The following is a 24,729-nucleotide window of genomic DNA, read 5'->3' as shown; positions in this document are numbered from 1 at the left end:
TCCAGTTGGTGATGCTGTCCAACCACCTCATCCTCTGCCATCCCCTTCTCCTCCTGCCTTCAACCTTTCCCAGCATCAGGGTCTTTTCTAATGAGTCAGTTCTTCGCATCAGGTGGCCAAAGTATTGGAGCTTCAGTTTCAGCATCAGTCCTTCCAATGAATATTCAGGACTGATTTCCTTTAGGATTTGATCTCCCTGCAGTCCAAGGGACTCTCAGGTATGCGTAGCGCATCCTTTCCCCCAGGAAAAGCCAGCAGTTGGGAACCCCTGCCCACCCCATCCCTGGGCCCCTTCTCCCCTAGGAAGGAAAACCCTGGATATTGTGTAAGAAACTTGAGTTCCTACAGTCTTAAACAAGGAGTGGGTAAAGAGTAAGAAGCTACAACCTCAGCTGTAGCCATAGGATACCAGGAAGAAATACTTGCCCTCAGGAGGAGGAACAGAGATCCAGGTTTTAAGATAACTGCCTAGAAGGTGTGAGGAGTGGAGAGCCACTTGGAGATGCTTTCTAGGCAGAGAACACCGGCTGCTGAGCCCTTTGGTTTCCAAACCCTTGGAACTCTGTTGGCCTTGGAAGATAAGAAGCTGGCCCTCCTCACTGAGGGTTAAAAATGCCAGCACTCCCCAGAACATACCAGAACAAAGCATGTGTGAGTAAGCCTGGGAGAGCCTTTGTGATTCCAAGGCAGTATCTCCTCCTTCGATAGATGAGGAAACTGAACCCAAGAGGAGGGCAAGACTGGGGCAGCAGCCAGCACATGATGGTCCAGCATCCTGCCCACCCTCCAGCCCGACACCAGGCCAGGAACTCTGGGACTGATGCCGGCCCTGGTTCTCACCAGCTCCTTCCTCCAGCCCATGAAGAAAGAGTACAGCCCTGCTGCCCACCTTGTGCCCCATCCAGGGCAGTTTTATTGGTGCCATTGGTACAAGGCCTTGGCCAACAGCCCCAAGCCTTTGCCTCCCCCTTTTCTGAGAAGGAAGCTGGATCCTTGGCCTGGCCTCCTAGGAAACAACACATTTGGTCTGATGTGGCTGCAACACACACGTGACACCCTGGGCACAGATCTGTGTGCAAGTCTGTGTCCAACTTCAAGGAGCAGGAGAGAGTGGAGGCCAGGTTCGTGGGTGGAGCCCCAGCTGGCTGTAGAGATGTGTGGGCAAGGTGAGCAGGCCCCTGGTGCACCCCAGCTCCAGTGCCCACTGGTGTGGCTGAAGCTCAGGGCTGAGGGACCGTATAATCAGAGATCCTGAGAGAGAAGCCTGAAGGCCAAAGAAGTAAGTGGAGCAGGCCAGGGCAGGCGCCCAGGGGTGGTTTCAGAGAGGGTAATGTGAGTGCACACACACAGCCCAGGCGTGGGAGACAATGTGCAAGGGGCCGTTGGTGAGAGGGGCTATGCCTCCCTTCCTTTCAGATCTGCATGCCTGAGCCCCTGGCCTGCTGAAGCTGAAGGAACACACCTAAGGGTGGGGTAGGGGGTGGGGGGAGACCAGGAAGGAAACTCAGCTGGAAGTGGTTTAGGCCTCAGAGCCCACATCCTATGGGAGGGTCTAGCGAGGGGCCTGGTGTCTGTCAGAGTCTGCGGCACTGCTGGAGTGACAGTCCTCTAGGGGCAGAGATGGTCGACATCCTCCCAGGGAGAAGGTGGCCCAGAGGCGAGGAGGTGGGGTCAGTCCTGCCACATTCAGGATCAGGAGGCCTCGGGCGAGCGCTGTCCCCCCTCCTCCTCCATCAGCAGCAGGCGGCGCCGGCCAGCTTCGTAGTCGGCCTCGTCCACGCTGACCAGCAGGCGGACGGCCTCCCGGCCCACCGCCTCGCGTAGCGCCTCAGTCAGGAACACGCCCCGCAGGGCCTGCAGCAGGGCACCGCTCAGGTAGTCGCCCCAGAAGGCGTCCAGGTAGGAGAGCTCGGAGAACTTGATGTCGCACACCACGGAGCCCAGGTCCCGGGAGCGCAGCACCGCGGTGGCCTGCCCAAACACGTCCAACTGCCGAGCCAGTGCCTGGGGCCGCCGCGAGGCCACGCCCTGCTCCAAGGCTGGCCCGTGTTCACAGTACTCTGCTCGCACCCTGAGCCGGATGTCTGCGGAGAACGAGGGACTGGTCAGGGAGGGGCCGCCACCCGCCCTCCCCTCCCCGCTGCGCCTCAGCGTGAGTTGCACTGCCCCGGCCCTACATCCTTCCTCCTCCTGGTAACCACACCCAAGTGTGGGTGACACCCTCGCTCGCTTGGGCTTGCTCTTGCGGTCTGACCTGCTCCCTCCTGACCTGCTGGCCCTGTGCTTCCCCTCACGTGCCCCACTCCAGCCACGCCACCTCCGTGCTCCTCCCCCCAACACCCAGCAGGTTCCGCCTGGCTCTGGCCCTCCCGTCTTCCAGCTAGGGATGGTCTCTCCCCACTGTCCGTTCTCTCCTCAGTGTCTGCAGGACTTATTCTCTCATCTCCTTCAGGTTCAAGTGCCGCCTTCCCAATGATCCTATTCCGACCATCCAACCTACCACCGCCCCTGGGCCTCTGCACTTCCCAGACCCCATTCCATTTCTGCTCCATTTCCTCCCCCGGCACTTAGCATCTTCTAACCCACCCCGAGCTTTCATTCACTGTCAAGCTAATCACCTATCTGCCCCCACTGTGAGCTCCCTGAAGGGATTTTTGTTTCTTGTTCACTTGTATAGGTAGCCTCGTGGCACATGGTAGGTACTCAATACACATTTGTGAAAGAACCAACGCATGAGTAAATGGATTGGCTTTTAAGTAACCAGCCGTCCCCCTCTTCTCCCAACCATATCCTCAGGCCCCCACCCACCAAGGCAGGCACCAGGCCCAGGAGACTCAAGGCCAAATTGGGCTGGCTCTACAGAAGCAGGCACTCTCGTTCCACAAAGGCTGCCCAGAAGGTGGGCTCTGAGCCCAGGCCTGCTGGGGGCCATTCTGCCAGGGGCGGGGAGAAGGAAACCTATACAAGGCCAGAGACAGACAGGAAAAGACTCCTGAGTTCATCATGTGTACATGGAGCACCTGGATTTTCAGCTCTGATCAATTTCCTTTCTGCTTAAGCCAGTCTGAGGTATGTCTGTCACTTATAACCCTGCCCACATCCACCCAAATGACGTGGCAGCTCTGGGCAGGGGGTGGGACGTGGGACTTCCAAGGCCATCTCTGTAAACGTGACCTCAGGCATATCCCTTCCCCTCAGTTCAGTGGAATCACTGAACTCCCACCTGTGAATCTGACTGCTGACTACTGATACCCACTCACAACACAGGCTGCCCTGAGGATCAAGTGTAAGCTGGAAATGACAAGCAGCAGAGTCATATGAATTCATTTAATCCTCAAACGACCCTGTGAGGCAGGCCCTAGTATCCCCCCAATTTACAGATAAGGAAATGAAGGCAGATGAGGAAAAGGGGACAACAGAGGATGAGATGGTTGGATGCCATCACTTACTTCATGGACATGAGTTTGAGCAAACTGCAGGAAATGGTGAAGAACAGGGAAGCCTGGCCTGCTGCAGTTCATGGGGTCGCAAAGAGTCAGACATGACTTAGCGACTGAACAACAAATGAAAGCACAGAGAAGTGACCTGCCCAAGGTCCCACAGACAGGGAATGGTAGCGTGACAGTGCGAGGATCAGAGGGCAGTGACCCTCCCATGCCCCAGACAGCAGCTTCAGGTCAGTGGAGCTGATCCCACCCCAAGACCCTTCAGGCACTAGCTATGTGACCTGAAACAAGTCACCACCTCTCTTGAGCCCAGGGTCTTGCCTAAACCAGGGGACAGTCCCTCCTGGAGAGGGTTATTCAGACGACCGTCCGCCAGCGGGTGCTACAGAAGGGCAGGCACCAGCAGCTCAGATGCAGGGGCACGTTCACCATTTTTGACTGACGAGGCCGATGAAGCTCTGGGAGGGGAGTGTCAGGTCCCTGACTCCTTTCACCTTTCAGAGACTGTGTCAGCTGCAGAGCAGAAAGCAGCAGGCAGGTCCCCGCTTCCCCAGGCAACTTCTCAGCACCACCCACTTCCTCCTCCCACCCCAAACCCCAAACGCTTCCTCTTTCTGCCTCAAGGGGAAGCTGACCCTCTCTGCTCGAGGCCTAGGAAAACCTGCTCAGCCTCGACCCCCAGGACTTCCCACGACATGCAGGCCTGGCTCCCTCCATCCTAGGATCAGACAAGACTTCTGGGCCCACATCCTTGACACCTCTGAGTGTCTGACCAGGCCCTCAACAGGCATGAGCTGGGAAGCAGGGGACCGGGGGGGAGCAGCACCTGTCCAAGGCCACACGGGGGTGCTCAGCAGCAGAGGCACAGAGCCAGGTGGCGGAGAATGACAGACCTTGAGGCGAGTCCCGGCTCTGCCACTCTCTAGCTGTGGGGCCTTGGGCATGTGACCTCACCTCTCTGAGCCTCAGCTTCCCCATCTGAAAAACATAAACAAACAAGAGGTCCCTGCTGCACGACGGGGTCATGAGGATCAAATTAGGCAGCGCATGAAGCATTCGACCCAGAGCCTAGGCACAGAAGGCACCCCAAAAACAGGAACTGTGATTTCGACACTCCCCTCTACCCCCATGGCCCCTGCCTAGGCCCTGCGCCCGCTCACCTGGGCCCGAGCCAGTGTCCTCCCTCGTCTCCTCCTGCAATCCCAGCTCCATCCTCCATACGCTGCCCTCCAGTCACAAGGGCAGTGCTCCCAGCACAAGCCTTACTCACAGAATGAGCTGGCCATCTCTACTGCCCAGAATGCCCATCACCCACCAAGGCCTGGCTCACTTGCAGCCTGGGGCCTGCAGCCGCCCCCTAGCTGGCATTTCCCCTAAGCACAGCCAGCTACTAGACCTGTGGGAGAGCCTGTCTATTCACACAGAGCCCACCGGGCACGGTCAGGGAGGAAGGAGGACTGGACCGGGGGGACCCGCACATCCCTTTCATTCTTCTGTTTGACAGGTATTTACTAAGTGCCAGGAGCGCTGGGGAGACACAAGTAGGACTGGAAGACCTGTGAGCCGCAACCAAGGAGCACTCTGTGCGGGTCACACCCTGTGTGCTCTCCTGTGGTCAGTCATGTCTGACTCTTCACGACCCCATGGACTGTAGCCCGCCAGCCTCCTCAGTCCATGAAATTTTCCAGACAAGAATACTGCAGCAGATTGCCATTTCTACTCCAAGGGATCTTCCCAACCCAGGGACTGAACCCGCATCTCTTGCATCTCCTGCACTGCCTGGTAGATTCTTTACCACTGCGCCACCTGGGAAGGCCACAGCACACGTGACATTCAGTACTTACTGCACCAAATACTCCTTTACACCTGGTGACCCTTTTGATGATGCCTGCAACCTTATGAGGCTGTGCTGCTGTCCCCTTTTTGTAGATGAGGAAACTAAGGCAGAGAGTCACCTGCCCTGGGCCACACAGGCAGGAAATGGCAGAGCTGGAATTCCAACCTAGATGCTTGCCTCTAGAGCCCAAGCTCTCAACTATCCCTAAACTGTGTGCTGCCTCTCACACAACCATACACAGAAGTCTATAATTAAAAGACATTCCAAGGGTCAGGAGAGAAAATTATAGAGTGCGAGTTGTAATTTAGATCAAAATGATCAGAGACAACCTCTCCAGGAAATGCTATTGGAAGTGCAACGTGAAGGAGGACAAGAGGTCGAGGCAAGCAAGCAGTGAAAAGAGAACAGCGGCTTTCCCAGAAGAGAGATCAGTGTTTGTGAAAGCCCAGAGGCAGAGCATGAACTTGGGGGGTTCATGAGGCTGGGGGGCAGCATGAGCGGATCACACTGGAAAAGGGTACAAGGGGACACCAGGAGGGGCCGGGCTGATTGCGCCCTGGCAGGCCGGGGAGGCGGAAAGTCTCGGGTCTTCCAAGCTGACCGCACGTCTCTGCACCTCAGTGGCCTCCTCCATAAAACCACCTCACCCCAGCACCTGTTCTCATGGGGCCACTGTGAGGATGACAAGGCTGGATGCAGGTAAAGGGCAGACTGAGGTCAGTGCCTGGCAGGTAATGAGTCCCCTGCAAGCAGCAGGAAGGAAGTGGCCTCAGGACAGCAAGCAGCAAGGGGGTCAGGAACAGAGCCAGGGAGCACTGGGGGAAAGCCAGAGGTAGCTGAATACTTTCCTCGGGCCAGGAACACCGAGCTTTTGCCTGCAGTCCCTCTCCACAGGTAGGAAATGCTGCCTGCCGCCAGGGTGGAGGGCAGGGCCAGGTTTTCTTGGAGAGGAGAGCTGCTTCTGCCTCTTGCACTCAAGTGGGCACCAGCGCCCCCTTGGCTTCCCTACCCCACACCTCATCAGTCTCTCTTTGGGGGCAAAATGGGCCCCAGAGGGGAATGGGAGGGGCTTTCCAGTGGGGAATCAGGGAAGGTTTGAGGGACACAGGCCACAGGAGAGCAGGTAAGCCACCATGCATGCCGGACCATGTGTTGCATATGGCTGGAGGCCAGGGACAACTCTCACTCAGGTCTCCCCTCCGGGAGTTAGTAACAGGAAAGTCTGGGGACCAACAGGATGGGTACCCAGCAGACAGCAGCCGCCAGCCAGCACTAAGGGACAGACTCTGCCCCCAATGCCAGCACCTCCTCTGGACAACAGCCCGGCCTGCCTTGGCTCCAGGTTCTTCCCCAAGGCACAGGCAGAAGTCCTTCAACTTTCCTGAACTAATGGACAGGGAGGGACAGCGGGGACACACGGCCACTGAGGCAGTAACAACCTCCGCCTGCTTCCGGAAAGAAGAGCACACCAGCACTTAGGAAGTGAGCTTGGGAAAAAAAGAGACTTCCTTGGCAGTCCAGTGGTTAGGACTCCACGCATTCCCTGCTGAGGGTGGGGGTTTGATCCCTGGTCAGGTAACTAAGATCCTGCAAGCCGCACAGCACAGCCAAAATTTTTTTTAAAAAAACATCAAACCCAAATCTGATCAGGCCTCTCCAGACCCAACTATCAATTTTTAGGAAAAACAGACAACAGAGGAACACGGTCAGTCAATCCTATCGCAGAATGTAACTGGCAAAATCTTGTCTCTGGGAAACACAACCACACAACTATCTTCAACAAATACAATGCAAGGTGGGTGGGGGAGAAACAAGATGGGGCTGGGGGCGTGGGCGCAGGGAGGGTGGATCCGATATATTAGGAAAGACTCAAGAGCACCAATATTTAGAGTAATTAGACATTTAGGCACCAAGAAGACATTTGAGAGTAAGAAATTACTGGGTTTTTCTTTGTGAGTTTTTTTTTGGCGAGGGGAAGGCAGGGGGAAGATGCTGAGCTGCGCAGGTTGCAGGATCTTAGTTTCCTGACCAGGGATTGAACCTGGGCCACTGCAGCGAAAGCGCGAAGTCTGAGTCCTAACCACTGCACCACCAGGGAACTCAATTCTTATCTTCTCGAGATACACAGTGAAAAATCTACCCATGAAACAACAGGACACCTGGAACTGACTTCACAACAACGTGGCTAATGAAACCATGGCCCGACAGTGGCAGAGGTTGGGTGCTGGGCGGCCGAGGGTGGAGGTTCTTAATGCAAGTCTGTCTGCTTCTGTTTCTTATCCAGAAACAGATAGGGGGAGGAGCAAACAGATTGGGGGCGGGGGGAAACGGAAGCAAAGCTCAGCTTCTCATTCAAGCCCTCCAACTGCTTCCCGTCATTTAAAAGACGCAAAGGCCTGGCCTGAGGCTCAAGGGCTCTGCAGGACAGGCCCCTGGCCTTCTGACTGCCCCCGCACATCCCCTGCTCCAGGCTCGCCAGCTTCCGCTCCACCACTGACACGTCCCCGCTCGGGTCTCCGCTCCTGCTATCCCCTCAGCCGGAAACACCCTTCCTCAGCCATCCACACCCACCTGCCTCTCTCCCTGTCTTCTGAGAGGCATTCCCAGACCACCCTACCCTGAAAATCCATCTAGAACTGCATTTCCCATCATTCTATATGCCCTGTCCTGCTGGTTTCTCTCCGCAGCTGACATCGTCAGTCTCTCTCTTCCTTCTCTTAGCTTTTTCCTCCCACCAGAATACAAGCCGTGTGAGGGCAGGGCCTCCTGTCTATGGGATGTGAGCACACAGTCAGCGCTCTATAAACGCGTGTGACAACCAAATGAACAAACCTGGGCTTTCGCCCAGCCTGCCTGCTCCACACAGGGCGGACGATATCTACCTCAGGGGCCGTCTTGAGGACTCAAGGTCCGGGAGCAGCACACTCAGCACAGAGCACAGTGGACGAGGGATGAGGAAACTCAGAGGTCCCGTGACTGAGTCCAGGATCCCCCAGGGCCCATTCCTCACACTCTGGGGCCCTCAGGAGTTCATTTTGGTTCAATCCCTCAACGGAGCGCAGTTGACTGGGGGGGGTCCAACCCCACGGGTGGCACAGGTGAGGACGGGGCCCCCTTCCTCAGGTCTGGAGGGGCCTCCTTCCAACCCCGAGACTAAGCCATCTCCATTTTCAGGGGAGAAAACCCGGGCCCTACAGGGGAGAGCCTCACGCCGGCCCCACCCTGCCTGGTGAGTCAGCAGTCAGACCTGCTCACTCATCTCCCACATCAGGAACCGGTCACACCCAGGTTAACCACCACCCCACCCTCAGTCAAGACGCTGAAGCCTCCACCAGCAGGACCCCTCCCTGGCCTCAGATTGGCCTGCTCCAGGGAGGCAGAGGCTCTCGGGCCCCCCAGCCAGGGGGTGGCCCTAATTACCACCTGACTAGGGAAGAGTCACAACCAAGCAGCCACCCCCTCACGTGGGGGCCGTCTGGGGTCACGGCTGGTTCTGATGGTCTGCTCCTCCTGACGGCACCCAGGACAGGTATCTGCAGCCTTGGCCATGGGGTGGCTTTGGTGCCCAGGGCCTGGGGGGCCGAAATGGGCACCGGGAGGAGGCAGAGTATGCGCTCCAGAGGGGTGGAGGCTCTGCAGGTGAGGAGGAAGGCCCCCCGCCCCCACCGGAGGCTGAGGTCTCCTGGGGAATGCAGAGCTGCCGCCACTCCCCCTCAATCTTCCTGCCTGTGATCCCACCCCAATCCAGTCCAGCCTGAGCCTCTCACTAGCTGATACCCTCTGTGACTGAGCCTTGTCCCACTCAGAGGAAGGGATACCAGAGCAGCGTGTGGGAGTGTGAGAGAGTGAGTCCTCTCCTCGCGACTAGTGAGAACTTCTCACAGGAAGGTCTTCATGAGTCTGCACAGCAGAGTCCCCTACCCCACTCAACCCAACAAGTCTGCAGGTCCAGTCAGCCCTATGGTTTATTTCCGTAGGTTCACCTCCTTCTCACCTCTCCAATGCCACTCCCCTGGGCCAGACCTCAGCCCAATCCATGTTAGTCTTGAAGCCCCTCCACTCAGGTCCCTGCTTCCACTCTGTTGCCTCTATTTCCCATGCACCTGAGAAAGCATGGGCTACCTGTGCAGCACTGTTCTAACACTGCACATTCTAACTCATTTACTGACTGATTTTCTAGATGGAACCAGAGTTCACCTCACTGCCACACTAAAAGAAAAAATCCCTTGGAAAGACTTGACCTCTAGTAAAAAATCTAACTCCCATCTGCCCTGAGGCCTGCCAGGCCCAACCTCTCAGGCTCTGCCTGGCTCTTCCAATAAAAAATGAAAATGAAGGTAAGGGATTATCAGGAAAGGCCTCCTGGAGAAGGCTGCACACAACATAATCTTTGGACTATGGGTGGGAGGTAGACCACCAAGATGGCTACAGAAAGGGCAAGAATTCTGCTGTGCTGAACAGGTGCCCAAGCCGCTGCCTGCCCCCTGGGTGTCAGACAGGGGGCTGCTTCACCCGCCTCCAGCTCTACACTGTACATGCGCTCCCTGAGGCACACACAGACACCTACCACAGGTCACTTTGCCCTCTGAGGTGGGCCGGGCTGGCTCCTGCTGCTGCTGGGGGGTGGTGGTACCCGCCCTCCGCCGCCGTCTGGCACCACCACTGGGACGGCCCCGACTCCGTCGCTGCCGCTTAGTTGGGGGAGAACCTGAGGAGACAAAGATGAGGTAGGCTAAGGACCAGATGACAGGTGGAACACCAAGATGGGAGCCCAAGGAAGCGCTCAAGTCTGGATTCTGGGCTGGGAGACCCTAGGTGAGCCCCTCTGCTTCCTGGGCCAGAAGATAGAGAGTACAGACAAATGAGCATCAGGTAGGACAGGTGAGCACACCCCACCCGGCAGTTCTGCCCTCAGATGTGACCCTAGAGAAACCCTGACTACTCACACCAGCAAACAGGCAGGACAACAGTTATGGGAGCCTGGAGCTTTGTTTATGGTTTCTAACCATGTAAACCTGAAAACAAGGTAAATGTCTGACAAAAAGTGCACACAGGAGTTTCCAAATAGATTGCTGAGTGAAAGAAAGCAAGTAGCTACAGTTTGCTACATTCTATATAAAAAAGGAGAGGAAACAAGAATGTATACATTTTTTGCTATTTCTGCAAGATGGAACACCATAAAGCTATAAGGGAAATGAAATTGATTATCTACTGGGAGGGAAGTGAAGTGAAGTCGCTCAGTTCCGTCAGACTCTTTGCCGCCCCATGGACTGTAGCCTATCAGGCTCCTCTGTCCATGGGATTTTCTAGGCAAGAATACTGGAATGGGTTGCCATTTCCTTCTCCAGGGGATCTTCCTGATCCAGGGATCAAACCCCGGTCTCCTGCATTGCAGGCAGATGCTTTACCCTCTAAACCACTAGGGAAGTCCGGGAGGGAAAGAGACAACAAAAGAAATGATACTTCTAAGAACATCTTTTCTGCATACTTTACATTTGACTTTGGAATCATGTAACTGTTTTATGACATACTCAAAAAATTTAAGGCAGCAAAATAGAGCATAAAATTAAACAGAAACAAATGAATCTAAACATACATGGAATAAGTAATACACAGCAGGAGAAAAGGATTTTAAGTAACTAGGAAGAATATTGTGACCATACACTCTTAGTAGGATATACTCTGAAAACAATTAAAAATCACACACAAAAATCTTATGTTTCATTCAATAGACATGGTTAGCACTTTCCAAATTTGAAAATGTTTTATTATTATTGTAAAATAAAGCAAATTTAAGTCCATGTCTTAATGTTACCAAGAACCAAGATTTTCAGCGTAAGATAAAAATGTCCTTGTAAGGACTTCCCTGGCAGTCCAGTGGTCAGGACTCTGATTTCACTCCCAATGATGCAGGTTCAATTCCTAGTCAGGGAACTAAAGTCCCCACAAGCCAGCTCAGTGCAGTCAGGAACACAAACCAAAAAAAAAGGTTCTTGTAATGTTAATTTTGAACTGAAAATACTCACATGAATTTTTATTTAAAGGCATAGTTTCTAGTTTGGTTCACTGTAACAGCCTAGATACAATGCGCCTACTCAGCCCCTGAATCTTGGTCTCTAAATACCACTGCCTCTAAGAGAAACCAGGCTTCTGGAAACAGCTGATTCCAGGGCTGGGGAAGGAAAATACAGGGAACCCAGGACATCCTGCAGTCCTACCTACAAACCAAGAAGCATTCAAAGAACGAGGCAGACACATCAAAAAGACACAGGAGCTAGCCACTTTGAACATCAGGAAGAATAACTGATTCTAACACATTAAACACATAAGAATACCTGAGTCCACGGTGACACTCCTCACTTAAAAAAGAGAGGGAGGGATGGATAGAAGCAAAGAGAAAAGTAAAACTCCTTTTGAGAAAATGCCAGGTAACAGACACAGGAGAGAATCTGAAAATCACTGTGAGAACACCAGTATAACAACTGGTTCAGGCAAAGATTTCCAATGGCTGATAAACCCACTGGGGATGCTGCTGGGGAACAGGATGAGTGAAAATGTCATCCCACAGATTAGCTACTAACCACGAAGGGAAAAATACCTCTGTACTAAGGGCAAATACACTAGATAACCAGGTAAACAAACTTGCTCGCTCACAAAAGGAAAACCAGGCCTCCTCATGTGCTCCAATGTGAAGCTGATGGCATCAACCAAGGAACATCCTGGCCAAATCCACATAACCTGAATCTAACTGACTCGCTAAACACCATTCCCAAAATACAGAGGACAGAGGGATAAGTTAAAAGATACCGTCAGGAAATCATCAGACACATCCAGAAATAATCAGGACACTAAAAAACAAGTGGCCTGATCAATGTCTTGAGAAAATAAAGAAAAAGGTACCTGGTGGCAGGGGGTGGGGAGGTTCTATAGTAGAGATTAAGGAGACTAACAACGGAGTGCCCAACAACACATCTATGAGTGGATCCTTAAAGTCCAGACAGGATTGAGAAGATGTGAAACAGGGTCATTAGGATACCAGAGGATTAGTGCTCATGCCCTTTCTCAGGTATGATAGTGGTCTTGAAGTGGTATCAGACAATCTCCTGATTCTCACGAGATGCCTGCTAATTTAGGGGTAAAGTGTCCTGATGCCTATAATTTACTTTCAAAGAGTTCAATAAAAAAAAACCCAGAGTTATACACCCACACACAAAACAAAACTGGCAAAACATTAAAATTACTGAATCAAGGTGAAAGATATGAACAAGTTTACCGTACTAATCTTTAAACTTCTCTGTATATTTGAAATTACATTTGAATGATTAAAAACTTGGCAGAGGGGAGGAGAATAGATAAATTCACTGCCGTGGCAATATAACAAGACCAATTAGAAACCCAATGTGAATAAATCTCAGAAACACATCCAATAAAGACAGCCATGTGACAGATAACACCTACAATGTGATGCCATTTAAATGACATAAAACCACAAGAAACAACTGCACAGGTTACTTCTGGACCCAGGCTTTTGCAGCAATAAACACACAACCCCACACACAAACACAAAACAAAAATGAGACAGAATTGGGACTTCCCTGGTGGTCCAGTGGCTAGGAATCCGCCTGACAATGCAGGGGACACTGCTTTGATCCCGGATCTGGGACGATCCCACATGCCTTGAGGCAACTAAGCCCATGCACCACAACTGAGACTGTGCTCTAGAGCCCACGAGCTGCAACTACTGAGACCATCTGCCGCAACTACTGAAGCCCATGCGTCCTAGAGTCCATGCTCTGCAACAAGAGAAGCCATCACAATGAGAAGCCTGCACACCCCAAGTAGAGCAGTCCGCACTTGCCACAACTAGAGAAGGCCCGAGCGCAGCAATGACGACCAAGCACAGCCAAAAATAAAGTAAATATATACACTTAAAAGAGAAACAGACAAAATCACCCGTCAGGCTCCTTTCTTGATGGGTCAGGATGAGGCAGGTTCATGAGGCTTCAGAAGGGACACTCACCTGTCTCCCACTGACCCTGCTCAGCATTCGAAGAACTGCTTGACTGGCGACGGCGACGGCAGCTGCCCTCCATCCTCCTTGAAGAGTTGGACAAACCATAGCTATACCGCTCTGGAGACACTGGGGATGGGGCAGGGGATTGAAAAAAGTATTTGAAACCTCCAGCTTCTCCCAGGCCCAGCCTCCAATCCTCACCCCTCCCCCCAAAGATGAAAGCCTGCCCCACAGGGTACCTGAGTTCCCCAGAGGTCAAAGCCCAGACAGCCACTCCTCCTCAAACACCTCCAACCCAGTAACTGCTCCAGCCTCCCAGGATAGACACTCATCACCTCCTGGGGCCACCCAATCCACGTCTACAGCAGCACCAACTGTCAGAGCTATTCTGTAAGCTGAGTTATGGTCAAGATTCAGGCAATGCTGCCTACGTGCTCCCCACCCCCAACCACCCCTGGGTCTCCCTGAGGCCCTAAGGAGTAGGCAGGCCCCTGCAAGCTCCCCAAATCTTCTCTTCCAGAGCCTGACCTCCAGACACATTTTTCCCAAAATGCTGTCAGTTAGGCCTTAAGGTTACCCTTCTCCTGGTTATCCAAACCCCATGGGCTTACCCTGGACAGGGAAGCTCACAAACGCCCTCCCCAAACTAGCCACAGCACCTCCAGTAACCCAGCCAAGGGCTCAACAGCTCACAGCCTCAGCACACAAGGGGCTCCTCACCTGCTCGGGACTGTTCTAGGAGTCCTTCCCTTACAAGGGTTAAGGGCATTAACTCTGGAGACAAACTAGCAGGATTTGAATTCTAGTTGTGTTATCTGCAAGCTCCTGTGTGACACAGCTTCTCAACTACTCTCTGCCCTTACTTCCATCTCTGCTCCTGCCACACTGGCCTTGGACAGTGCCAAACTCAGTCCTACCTCAGGATTAAACAGTCTGTCTTTCCCTAGAATGTTTCCCTCTTGAGATCTAGACACTCGGGCAGTACAGCAGCCTCAGTTCAAATGTTTTCTGAGAAGGAAAGGACTTAACTGGTTATAAAAACTTCAGGGGGCAGCCTTTCACTCTGAAACACTCCACACTTCATACTCTCTCAGCTCCACTATTCTGTTTCAGTCTTTCCATAGCCACATCTAAAAGCGAATCATTCAAATAAAGTCATCTTCACATACTATAACAACAGTGATAACAAGTCATTCATCTGTCTCATAGTCTGATATCGTTTAATCGCTGCTCACCTCCAACTCTCGTGTGACCCCATGGATTGTGGCCCTGCAGGCTTCTCTCTCCATGGGATTCCCCAGGCAAGAATACTGGAGTGGGTTGCCATTTCCTTCTTCAGGGGATATTCCTGACCCAGGGATCAAACCAGTGTCTCCTGCATTGGCAGGCGGATTCTTTACCACTGAACCACTAGGGAAGCCCTCTATAGTCTGATACCCCCACTAAATGAAAACCTCAGGGAACAAACACTTTGTCAGTCTCATCAAGCTGTACCTCCTGTTCCCTATTTCCCAGGGACACACAGGATCCTACTGTTGTATGTGGGCAAGCTGCGTAACTTCTCTGAACCTACTGTGCTTTCCCTGTACAGTGGGGACAGTGACAGGACTTCCACTTAGGATTACTGGTGGCGGGGAGGGGGGGGGGGGGCGGCGGTCATAAGGTGATAGTGCACATGAAGGAGGACTTACTGCTATGCCCGGCATGAAGTAAGCCCTCCGTAAACAGTGGCCACAAACATCACTACTGACGTGGCCAAATTTCACAAGCTCACCCCTCCCAAAGCCATGCCTCCTCCCTCTTGTGTTTCTCATTGATACCCTGGGAGGAGGAAAGAGTGCGATGAGACACATACTGTCTGATATGGCTCTCTTCATATCAGGCACCGAGGAGGCCCAGCGAAAGCAAGGCCCTCTCCCCAGTGGAAGTCGGTCGCCCGCCCATTCCACCATACCTGGCCGACGCCGCTTGCGCGCCAGGTGCGGCAGCAAGTCGTGGCGGGACAGTAGGCGCAGGAGTTGCCCCAGCAGCCTCAGGTTGCTCTCGTCGCACTGCCCGCGGCGCTCCAGCTCCAGCAGCAGCTCCAGGCCACTGCGGGCGCGGGCCAGGCCGCCGGGGGCACCCGGGACCTCGTCCAGCAGGAAGGCTAGCAGCTCCAGCTCGCACTCGGTCAGCTGCCCGCCCACCACCTCGAACATACGGTGAAGCGATAGCATCCCGTAGTAGTCCAGACACTCATCCTCCTCCCAGCTCGGGGCCGGGGTCGACCCGGTCAGCGCCATACCCGGGGGAGCGGGGCAGAACAAGCTCAGAACCAGGGCCTAGAACCCACACAGCGAGCAGGAGGCAGCGGTCAGCGACGCGGGGACCCAGACCTCAACCCCCGCCAGTGCGTGTCCCCAGCCGCGTCCTGCCAGGCAGGGCCACCCTCAGTCCCAGACCTTGGAGCCTCCCCCCTCTGCCACAGGAGAATGGTATCGCCCGAGGTCCCCTAGTAACAGGTCCAGACGCCAGACCCCGCTCATCCTCCTACCACTCGGACTGGCCAGACCCGAGGGCCCCTGCCTAGGTGGTATGTTCCGAACAAGCCTCCCAACCGAGCGAGTGACTCGGTCCGAACAAGCCTGGGGGCCCAACTCGGGGCACCCCGCCAATAGCCCTTTGTGAGCAATACTGTCTGGACATGTTCCTTGGCTCCGTCCAGAGGTACTGTCCGATCGGCCATACAGGTCAACATAAGTGGTACCGCCCGAAAGTGACCCTCTGTCCCCTACAGTGAGACCGACCAAAGCCGCCCTTCGCCCCACACAGGTGGCGCTGTCCGAATCCGACCCCCTTGCCCTGGAAGGGCGGTACCTCCCTCTCCCCAGCACCCAGGTGGTCCCGTCTACCCGCCACTGGTCGCTTGTAGGCCCTCTCTATGGACTTACCGAATCCCGGCGTCCCACGACTCCCAGGCGACGGCCGCAGCCACTTGTTTAGGATCTTTCTGGCACCTTCTCTATTATTACGCCTGCGTCACCTCGCCCCTCCTCCTTCGCCCAACTCGCGCAGGTGCGACCGCCACGCCCCTTACGCGCAAGCGCAGAGTGAGCTTCCAGGCCCCTCCCCTGGGCCCGCCCCCAACCGTAGTGTTTGGCAGGCCTGTGCTGCGCCTGCGCAGAGCGAAAGTGGCGCCGCATCTGGGCTGGAGCTGGTGGTACCCTTTTGCAGGGTCGAATCTAGCTATAGTGTCCTTGTTGGCCCACATCACGACCTGCTGAAACTACTCATGTCATGGACTACAACCCCCTCCTAATCACAACCTAGAAGCCCACGTTACCACTGCTTTCACCCGTCGGTGGCAAAGGACCATAATCACAACCGTCCTGGCTCTGGGTAGTGCCAAGACCCCTTATGATCAGGACTTGGACTTCCCTCCATTAGACTACCCCTTAATTCTACTGGCAACCTATACCCCATCTGTGCCATCTCGTGGTCCTGACTGGAATCCCACCTCATCGAAGAGACATTCCCCATCTATAAATTCCTCTCAATCAAGGCTAGGACTCTCCGTCTCATTTTAGGAGCCAGTACCTCCTTCTTGATTGCAATAGGCCCCTACATCTTGATTGTGCACTTCCGGATGGTGTCCGTCATGACTTGCCCGTTACAGTCAGAATCCCGTCCAGAACTCTAACGCCCTGCCCCCAAAATCCTTTAAAATCTCTGACCTCCAAGGTCACAGGAAACTCTCAATACCCCTCTCTAATCTGCACCTACCAATTTCACTCTGGCAAAAGCAGGTCTCTATCAAGAGAGTTGGTGTCAAGGCTGCATGTCTAAGCACTACCACCACCACCCCAACCCTGCGGCAGAGCCCTGGACATTGTGGCCATCCTGCTCGCTCCCCACTTGGGTGACTCAAGGTGAGGGCCCTCAAGTGTCTCGGGACAGATTCTGGGACCGGTTCCCATCCCCTTGGGACTCCTGGGTCCTGCCTCACACTGGCTATAGCAGTAACTTCGGAAGAGTTCCTTCCCCTCTCTCTTATGGCTCTCTGCCACCCTATGGACTGTAACCCGCCAGGCTTCTCCGTCAGTGGGATTTTCCAGGCAAGAACACTGGAGTGGGTTGCCATTTTCTTTCTTTTTTTCATTTTTTTTGGGGGGGGAGGGGGTTGCCATGTTCTTCTCCAGGGGATCTTCCCACCCCAGGGATCTAACTCAGGTCTCCCACATTGCAGGCAGACTCTTTACCCTCTGAGTCACCAGGGAATCCCCTCTTTTATGGCAATTGTCACCTCTTGAAACCCAGTCCTGGGCCAGACACACAGTGGGGGTCCAATAAGTGAATATCATTAAATTGACTGAAGAGTGGGAGGGAAGGAAAAGCAATTTTACAAACAGGGGAGGACTATGTCCAGGTTAGATGGATTATAGTGAGCATCCGCGTTGTATCAGGCCCTGTGTTGAGTGCTTCTACCTGATTGATTTCATCCAACCCCCTCAACAGCCTTTGAGGTAGATGTGATTCAAGCCCATTTTATTCAGGAGTAAAAGTGAGGCCCACAGAAGGGAAATACTCCAAGTGTGTCTGACTCCAAAGTTGTGCTCTCAGATGCTCGGTCTCTTCAGCTATAAAATTACACTTCTGTTAAGGTCTGTTGCCACCCAGTCCACTCCATGGTCCCTTGCTTTCCAGTGATGCCCACTTCTTTCCATTCAACTTTCAGACTTGGCGGTAGAGCTACCCAGGAGAACTGCGCAGGCGCTTCTCCGAGCCCGGAGCCCCGCCCAGAGGGCGCAGTTGCGTGCGTGGAGAAACTCGCCGAGCCCCGCCCGAGCGACCGCGCGCAGGCGCAAGGGCGCGTGCCCTCCGCTTTCGGCTCTGATTGGCTGTCAGGGGTAAGGGAGCCGCCCAATGGGAGGTGTGAATAGTGAGGGGTCCCGCACGCCTAGAACTGAGGGTCTGTGTCAAGAGCGGCGGGGGCTGCAGGAGGTGAGAGAGACGGGTGAGGGCGCCCCGGGGCGGGCCGGGGAAGAGAACGCTGGGCATACGGAGAGGGCGGAGGGAGAACGAAGGGAACACCGAGGGTCGAGGAGCTTTGGGGCCTGCGCTAGGGCGGGAGCGGCGCGGAGTGGAAAGAGCGCTCCTTCCTCGGTGCCCTGTAGCATTGACTGAGCGCCTGTGGCGTGCAGGCCCCCCACTGCAGGGCTCTCTCAGGCTGCGGCGTTGATAAGTTTGGTCAGAGAAAAGGGTTGTGTCTTAGAAAAGTTGAACTTCCAAGCCCCTGGTGGGCTCTCTCCTGAAGGACTTTTGTTGATCTCCTAAATAAACCCATCTTTCTCCTCAGTAGTTCACAATCCAGGATTGGGAAATGGGAAATATTGACTAGGAAAGTCCACACTTCAGGTCTTTTAGGCCATGTTCTACACATTTACTGGGTGCCTCCTGTGTGAAAGCCTTGCACCAGGCGCTGGGCCTCGCTAAAGGGGAATTCTCTTTTGGCAGCAGAGCTGTAAACAATGAAAAGTTGAACTCTCAGGCCCCTGGTTTCCTGGAAGATCCGTTGTTGAATGTCTTTTGTGTGCCAGGGCCCCGGGCAACTCAAAAATTAGGGAAGGAGTCAAAAAGTTATCTCTTGGGCTTTTAATGAATCATTTATGCAAGGAGAATTTTTTTATTGGACACCAGCTGATAGCAAGGCCCAGTGCTGGGCCTCGTTATTGTGGAAATTCACAGTTTATTAGGAGGGCTGGTCTGGTGGGAAAAGTGGAATGTGCATAGAGACCCTTAAACTCTCAGGGCCTCACTTCCTGAAAGGAGCATTATTCATTCAGCAAATATACTCAGTGCCTATTGTGATGAGACCTCTGGGAGCTTAACAGTTTTAACTCTGTCCCAAGTTTATGATATCTGTGATGATGGAGGTGGCACAGGAGACCATAAAAACCCCCAAGGAGGGACTTCCCTGGCCATACAGGTTATAACTCCGTGCTTCTAGTGCAGGGGGCACTGGTTCGACCCCTGGTCAGGGGCAGATCCCACATGCTGAAAGGTGCAGAAACTTTTGTGTGCAGAGCTGTAAGCTGAACTCTGACACTAACAGTTGAGTTGAAGAAGAAATGGAGATGGTGGGGATTATATTTGGAAAATTACTACTGAGGCGTGCATGGGGGCAGTCTGAAGGACTCTGAACCCCCATTTTGTGAAGGGGCCTGGGTTGGGATGAGCCCACACCAATAGAGGGAGATAGGGGGCACATAGAGGGAAGTTCGAAAGTTAAAATCCCTGCACTTGATCAGTGGTTTTGTTGATGACAGCAGCCCCTACAATGAATCACATCTACCTTGCCAGCCTTCTCAGTCTGATGAGTTTATCTCAAGTTCATGATATTTGCTATGATGGAGGTGGCACAGAATACTATAAGAACCCCAAGCAGGGACTTCCCTGGTGGTCCAGTGGTTATAAGTGCAAGGGGCACAGGTTCAACCCCTGGTCAGGGCAGATCCCACATGCTGAGAGATGCAGCCAAAAAAAACAAAACCCCAAGGAGGAGGGAGTGGCCAGCACCCTGTGGATATAGATATGTTATTTTAGAAGACTTCACAAAAGGAAATGCTGGGTGGGAGTTTGTTAGACAAGAAGAGAAAACTTTCTTGCCAGAAAGAATAGCAGCATCAAAGACTTAGGATAGAAAAGCATTTCTGGAGAATTACAAGTAATGATTCTATCTAACCTTGATCAAGTACCAGGGACTTTGTGGTCATTACTACTTTTAGCCCATTTCACAGGTGAGAAGACAGTCTCAGAGAGACAAAGTAAGTGGTGGAGCTCAGATTCAAGCCAAGGTTCCAGAGCCTGTGCTCCTAAACTTTGCTGCATCTCTGTGTGTACACATAGATGGAGGAAAGATGCTGCACAGAGAGGAAATGCACAGGCAAAAGCCAGGAGGCCCCCAAAGATACATTATGTTCTTGGAAAGGGTGTGACTAGCCCTCTGGGTAAGGAGGGTGGCATCAGAGGCCGGACTGAGGAGGGCTGTCTCCCTCTTGCAGATACCTGGGCGCCATGGGGTGCAGTTCAGCTACCGAGTCATGGGCTCACTGAAGACTGAGGTATAAACACTGGATCCAGACTTGCTGATTGGTAGAGACTGGTGAGTGATGACGTGGGCAAGGGAACTCCTGAGACATTCCCCCTCCCCTTGAGTTCCTGGTGTCTCATTAGGCCCCCCTCCTTTCTCCAGGCACCACCTTCCACACAATGGCAGAGGTGGTGGCTGAAGTGGCTGAGGTAGCTGAGATGCCGACACCAATGTCGCCAAGGGTAATGGAGATGTCAGCACCGATATTAGGAGAGAAGATGGAGATGTCAACGGAGCTGACTGAGATGACACCTGGGGAGGCCGTTGCCTCCTCCCTCTTCTTCCAGTTCATGTGCTCTGAATGTGGCAACCTCTACAACACGCTAGAAGAAGTCCTCTCACACCAGGAGCAGCATGTCCCCACTGTCACAGAGGAGGAGACACTGACCACCCAGGACACTGGCCTGGAGCCGGAGCTGGTGCCAGGCACTGAGGAAGGGCCTTTCCAGTGCGGTGAGTGCAGCCAGCTCATCCTCTCCCCCAGGGAGCTCCTTGCTCACCAAGACGCCCACCTGCGGGAGTCTGCAAGCCAGATCCAGTACCAGTGTGGAGACTGCCAGGAGCTGTTTCCCTCACCTGAGCTGTGGGTGGCTCACCGCAAGGCCCAGCACCTTTCTACTGTAGCAGCTAAACCTCCGGTGCCGCCGCCTCTGCCTCCCGTCACACCACCACCTCCACCCCCGGCTCCACCCGAAGTCAAGATGGAGCCCTACGAGTGCCCCGAGTGTTCTACCCTCTGTACCACCCCCGAGGAGTTCTTGGAGCATCAAGGCACCCACTTTGACTCCCTAGAGAAAGAAGAGCACAATGGGCTAGAGGAGGAGGAGGAAGATGATGAAGATGACAATGAAGATACAGAGGAAGAGGAAGAGGCAGCAGCCGAGGTTGGTGACGATACAAAGGGAGGTGACAAGTCTGCAGCTGGCCAGGCCCAGGGCAGTGGGGATGGTCCCCCACACTGTACCTCAGCAGGGACGCGCCGGCGACACCGGCGGGCATCCCACGGCCCGTCCTCAGCAGCTCACCCCTTCTACTGCAGCCAGTGCCAGCGCAGCTTCAGCTCTGCAAACCGGCTTCTGGCTCATGGGCGGGCGCATGTGGGTGGCACCCACGAGTGTACGACCTGCTCCAAGGTCTTCAAGAAAGCAGCTTCCCTAGAGCAGCACCTGCGGCTGCACCGTGGCGAAGCCCGCTACCTCTGCGTGGACTGCGGCCGTGGCTTCGGCACGGAGCTCACTTTGGTGGCCCATCGGCGGGCCCATACTGCCAACCCACTGCATCGCTGCCGCTGTGGCAAAACATTCAGCAACATGACCAAGTTTCTCTACCACCGGCGCACTCATGCAGGCAAGAGTGGGGCACCCCCATCAGCAGCACCACCCACGGTAGCATCTGCGGCGGCCTCCCTGGCTCCAGCTGAGCCCACACCTCCCCCCCCAACCCCTCCCACCCCGCCTGCCCAGCTGCCCTGCCCGCAGTGCCCCAAGTCCTTTGCCTCGGCCTCCCGGCTCTCCCGGCACCGGCGCGCCGTCCATGGGCCCCCTGAGCGACGGCACCGTTGTGGCGTCTGTGGCAAGGGCTTCAAGAAGCTGGTCCACGTGCGCAACCATCTCCGGACGCACACGGGCGAGAGGCCCTTCCAGTGCCACGCCTGTGGCAAGACTTTCGCTTCTCTGGCCAACCTCAGCCGCCACCAGCTGACCCATACAGGTGTGCGTCCCTACCAGTGCCTGGACTGTGGCAAGCGCTTCACACAGAGCTCTAACCTGCAGCAGCACCGGAGACTGCACCTGCGGCCAGTGGCGTTTGCCCGCGCACCTCGCCTTCCCATCACTGGACTCTACAACAAGAGCCCCTACTATTGCGGGACCTGTGGCCGCTGGTTCCGGGCCATGGCGGGCCTGCGACTGCATCAGCGGGTCCACGCCCAGGCACGGACCCTGACGCTGCAGCCTCCTCGGTCGCCCCCTCCTGCCCCGCCCCCACCCTCCGAGCCTCAGCAGACGATCATGTGCACCGAGCTTGGGGAGACCATTGCCATCATTGAGACGTCCCAGCCGCTGGCCCTTGCAGACACACTGCAGCTGTGCCAGGCGGCCCTGGGGGCCTCTGAAGCTAGCGGGCTGTTGCAGTTGGACACAGCCTTCATGTGACACAGTTAAAGAGCAACAATAAAAAAAATTTGGTTGCAAAACAAGTGCAGGCACCTCTGGGGAGAAGGGGACCACCCCCTGACAAGCCACTTTGGTGCCCACGGAGTGCCAGCATCCACCCTGGCCTCTTCCCTACTGACTCCTCAGAACAGCCCCACCAGGTGTCACCTTTCTCTGCCTGGGGGGACACTGAAGCTCTGAGACACCATACAACGTGTCCCAAGTCACCCCACTGTGTTGCAAAGTGGGGTTCTCCAAGACTCTTTGCTCCGCATCACCCTGGTGCCTAGCAACGTCAGGTAACCTTTCCTGAGCCCCGACCATGTGCCAGGTCTCTCCTGGGCAGTGTCACATACCTCTTCAGGTCCTCTGCTTGTTCTCCACCGCCTGCCCCTACCCGTGCCTTCCCTGGATTCTGGGCTCCCTGCATTTGGCTCTGCCTGATGGAAGAAGGCACCTGACTTCTCTGGGCTTCTTTCATCTCACTTCCAGCTGAAAGATGGGTATTCAGCTGCAGATGGGTGATACTGGAGACCCAGGCATGAGTCAAGACAGGGGCTACGCCCCAAGAGCCACGCAGAGGGGTTGGAGGAACCCAAGTACAGATGGCCTTGTTCCCTGAGTGTCTTGTTGATTTATTGAGCCTGGGTATCCTAAGGCCACCCTGTGTGTGCTGGGCCCAAAGATGAGTCAGGTGTCTGGTGCCTGAGGCGGGGCAGGCACACGTCAGCCCCAGGGTCCTCAGGGCGGCAGTGGGGAGGTGTAGGGGCAGTAGGAGCCCGCAGCAGGAAACAAACTCCGTGGTAGGTCAGGGGTCAGAGGCTTCTAGAGAAGGTAGTCCTTGAAAAGGCAAACATCTCCTTGTAGAAGAGGAAGGCAATACTACAGGCAGACACCACCCCAAGGCGTTGTGTTCTCGGTGCACTCAGAGGTTGTCCAGTTACAACAGTGACAGCAGACATTCGGCTGCAGCCGTGGCAGGCGCTGCAGTTAGCACTGTGCGTGTATGTGATCCCAGCAGGCCTGTGAGGCCATCTCAGTATTATCCCAAGAAAACAGGGACAGATTCATCCAAGGTCTCAGCTGGGCAGAGGCGTCAGCCGGCATTTGAGTCCAGGTGGTGCTTTCAGCCCGCATCTGTAACCAGTGGTGCTGAGTGTGACCTAAAACCAGCACAGGAGGCAGCGGCTCAGAGGAGTCAGTGTGACTGCAGGGAAAGGAACTGGGCTTAAGGGGCCAGGAAAGAGAAAAAGGTCTCAGGAGCAGGAAGGAATCCCTGTTTTCTGAGGTTATGTCGGGCTGACAGTCCTTTGCTCTCCAGATGAAAGCAGATCACTTGTGGCAGGCCCATGGGGCAGGCTCCTCTCGGGCCTCTAAACCAAGGTGCTCGGACATGTACGGCAGGACAGGCTGTGGCTGAGGTGTCTGGAAGGGAGGCTGCCCAAAGGAAGGGGTGATGAGGTAGGGGGTTGGGGGAAGTCTAGACCTGGGAAGGCCTTGAAAGCCAGCCTCAGAAGTTAGGGAAGTGCAGGGGATGGGATGGAGTAAGGGTTCTCTGTGGGGTTAGGGGGGCTCTTTGGCATCCATCAGGGTGGGGCAAGGAGGAAGCTGAAGATGGGCTGGGAAGGAGAGGATGGGGCCAGACCTGGACAGAGGCCAGGGAGGTGGGTGTAGGGACACCCTTGGGAACCTCATGGCCCACTAGTGTGAGCAGCAGGCAGGGTTCCCCAGGAACCCAAGGTCAGCCCCTCATCCAGAGCCTGCCTTCCCTCATCCAGTCCACCTGCTCTCGGTGTTCATCCTACGAACAAGGTGACAGCTGATGGTGCTGAGCAGGGAGGGGCAGGGTTTGCTCTGGGCCGTCAGTATACAGATGCCCTAGGGCTCACCTCATGAGATAGCAGAGCCCAGATACCATAGGAACAGTCCCTGAACACCCTCAGGGGTATGTTCAGAACTCTCCCATTTCACAAATGGAGTCCAGTACTGGATAGTTCAGTTGCTCCTCTCCAGGCCCCCTTTTACTTGTAGGGCCTCTTGCCTTCACTGCCATTGGCACCATGTGGAGGAGATGCCATTTCGCTCTGCCACAGCCCCACCATCTGGCCCCAGCATGTTTACAAAGCAAGGAGAAAAATCCGGCCCTCTGC

General features: G+C 54.7%; 2 protein-coding genes across 2 annotated transcripts; one reads left to right on the top strand and one right to left on the bottom strand.

The window, feature by feature from the left end:
• Window positions 1-882: 882 nt before the first annotated feature.
• On the bottom strand, window positions 883-16,300 carry DEDD2 (death effector domain containing 2). Its single transcript, XM_004015286.5, has 5 exons — window positions 16,228-16,300; window positions 15,252-15,618; window positions 13,304-13,423; window positions 9,851-9,991; window positions 883-2,084 (listed from the first exon to the last, which is right to left on the bottom strand). Exons 2-5 carry the CDS (start codon window positions 15,577-15,579, stop codon window positions 1,693-1,695), a joined length of 981 nt encoding a protein of 326 aa, XP_004015335.3. The 5' UTR covers window positions 15,580-15,618; window positions 16,228-16,300; the 3' UTR covers window positions 883-1,692.
• A 1,914-nt stretch (window positions 16,301-18,214) lies between these two features.
• On the top strand, window positions 18,215-23,201 carry ZNF526 (zinc finger protein 526). Its single transcript, XM_027978367.3, has 3 exons — window positions 18,215-18,277; window positions 20,338-20,438; window positions 20,529-23,201. Exon 3 carries the CDS (start codon window positions 20,546-20,548, stop codon window positions 22,577-22,579), a length of 2,034 nt encoding a protein of 677 aa, XP_027834168.1. The 5' UTR covers window positions 18,215-18,277; window positions 20,338-20,438; window positions 20,529-20,545; the 3' UTR covers window positions 22,580-23,201.
• Window positions 23,202-24,729: the final 1,528 nt, after the last annotated feature.

This window comes from Ovis aries, chromosome 14, assembly GCF_016772045.2.
Source record: "Ovis aries strain OAR_USU_Benz2616 breed Rambouillet chromosome 14, ARS-UI_Ramb_v3.0, whole genome shotgun sequence".
Classification (NCBI taxonomy): domain Eukaryota; kingdom Metazoa; phylum Chordata; class Mammalia; order Artiodactyla; family Bovidae; genus Ovis; species Ovis aries.
This window is presented reverse-complemented; position numbering and strand designations above follow the sequence as displayed.

Coding starts and splice junctions, on each gene's coding strand:
- DEDD2 (XM_004015286.5), bottom strand. CDS start 15,579: ATGGCGCTGACCGGGTCGACCCCGGCCCCGAGCTGGGAGGAGGATGAG. Junction 9,992..13,303: donor GCAGGGTCAGTGGGAGACAG/GTGAGTGTCCCT, acceptor TTGTCTCCTCAG/GTTCTCCCCCAACTAAGCGG. Junction 2,085..9,850: donor AGAGGGCAAAGTGACCTGTG/GTAGGTGTCTGT, acceptor CGTTCTCCGCAG/ACATCCGGCTCAGGGTGCGA.
- ZNF526 (XM_027978367.3), top strand. CDS start 20,546: ATGGCAGAGGTGGTGGCTGAAGTGGCTGAGGTAGCTGAGATGCCGACA.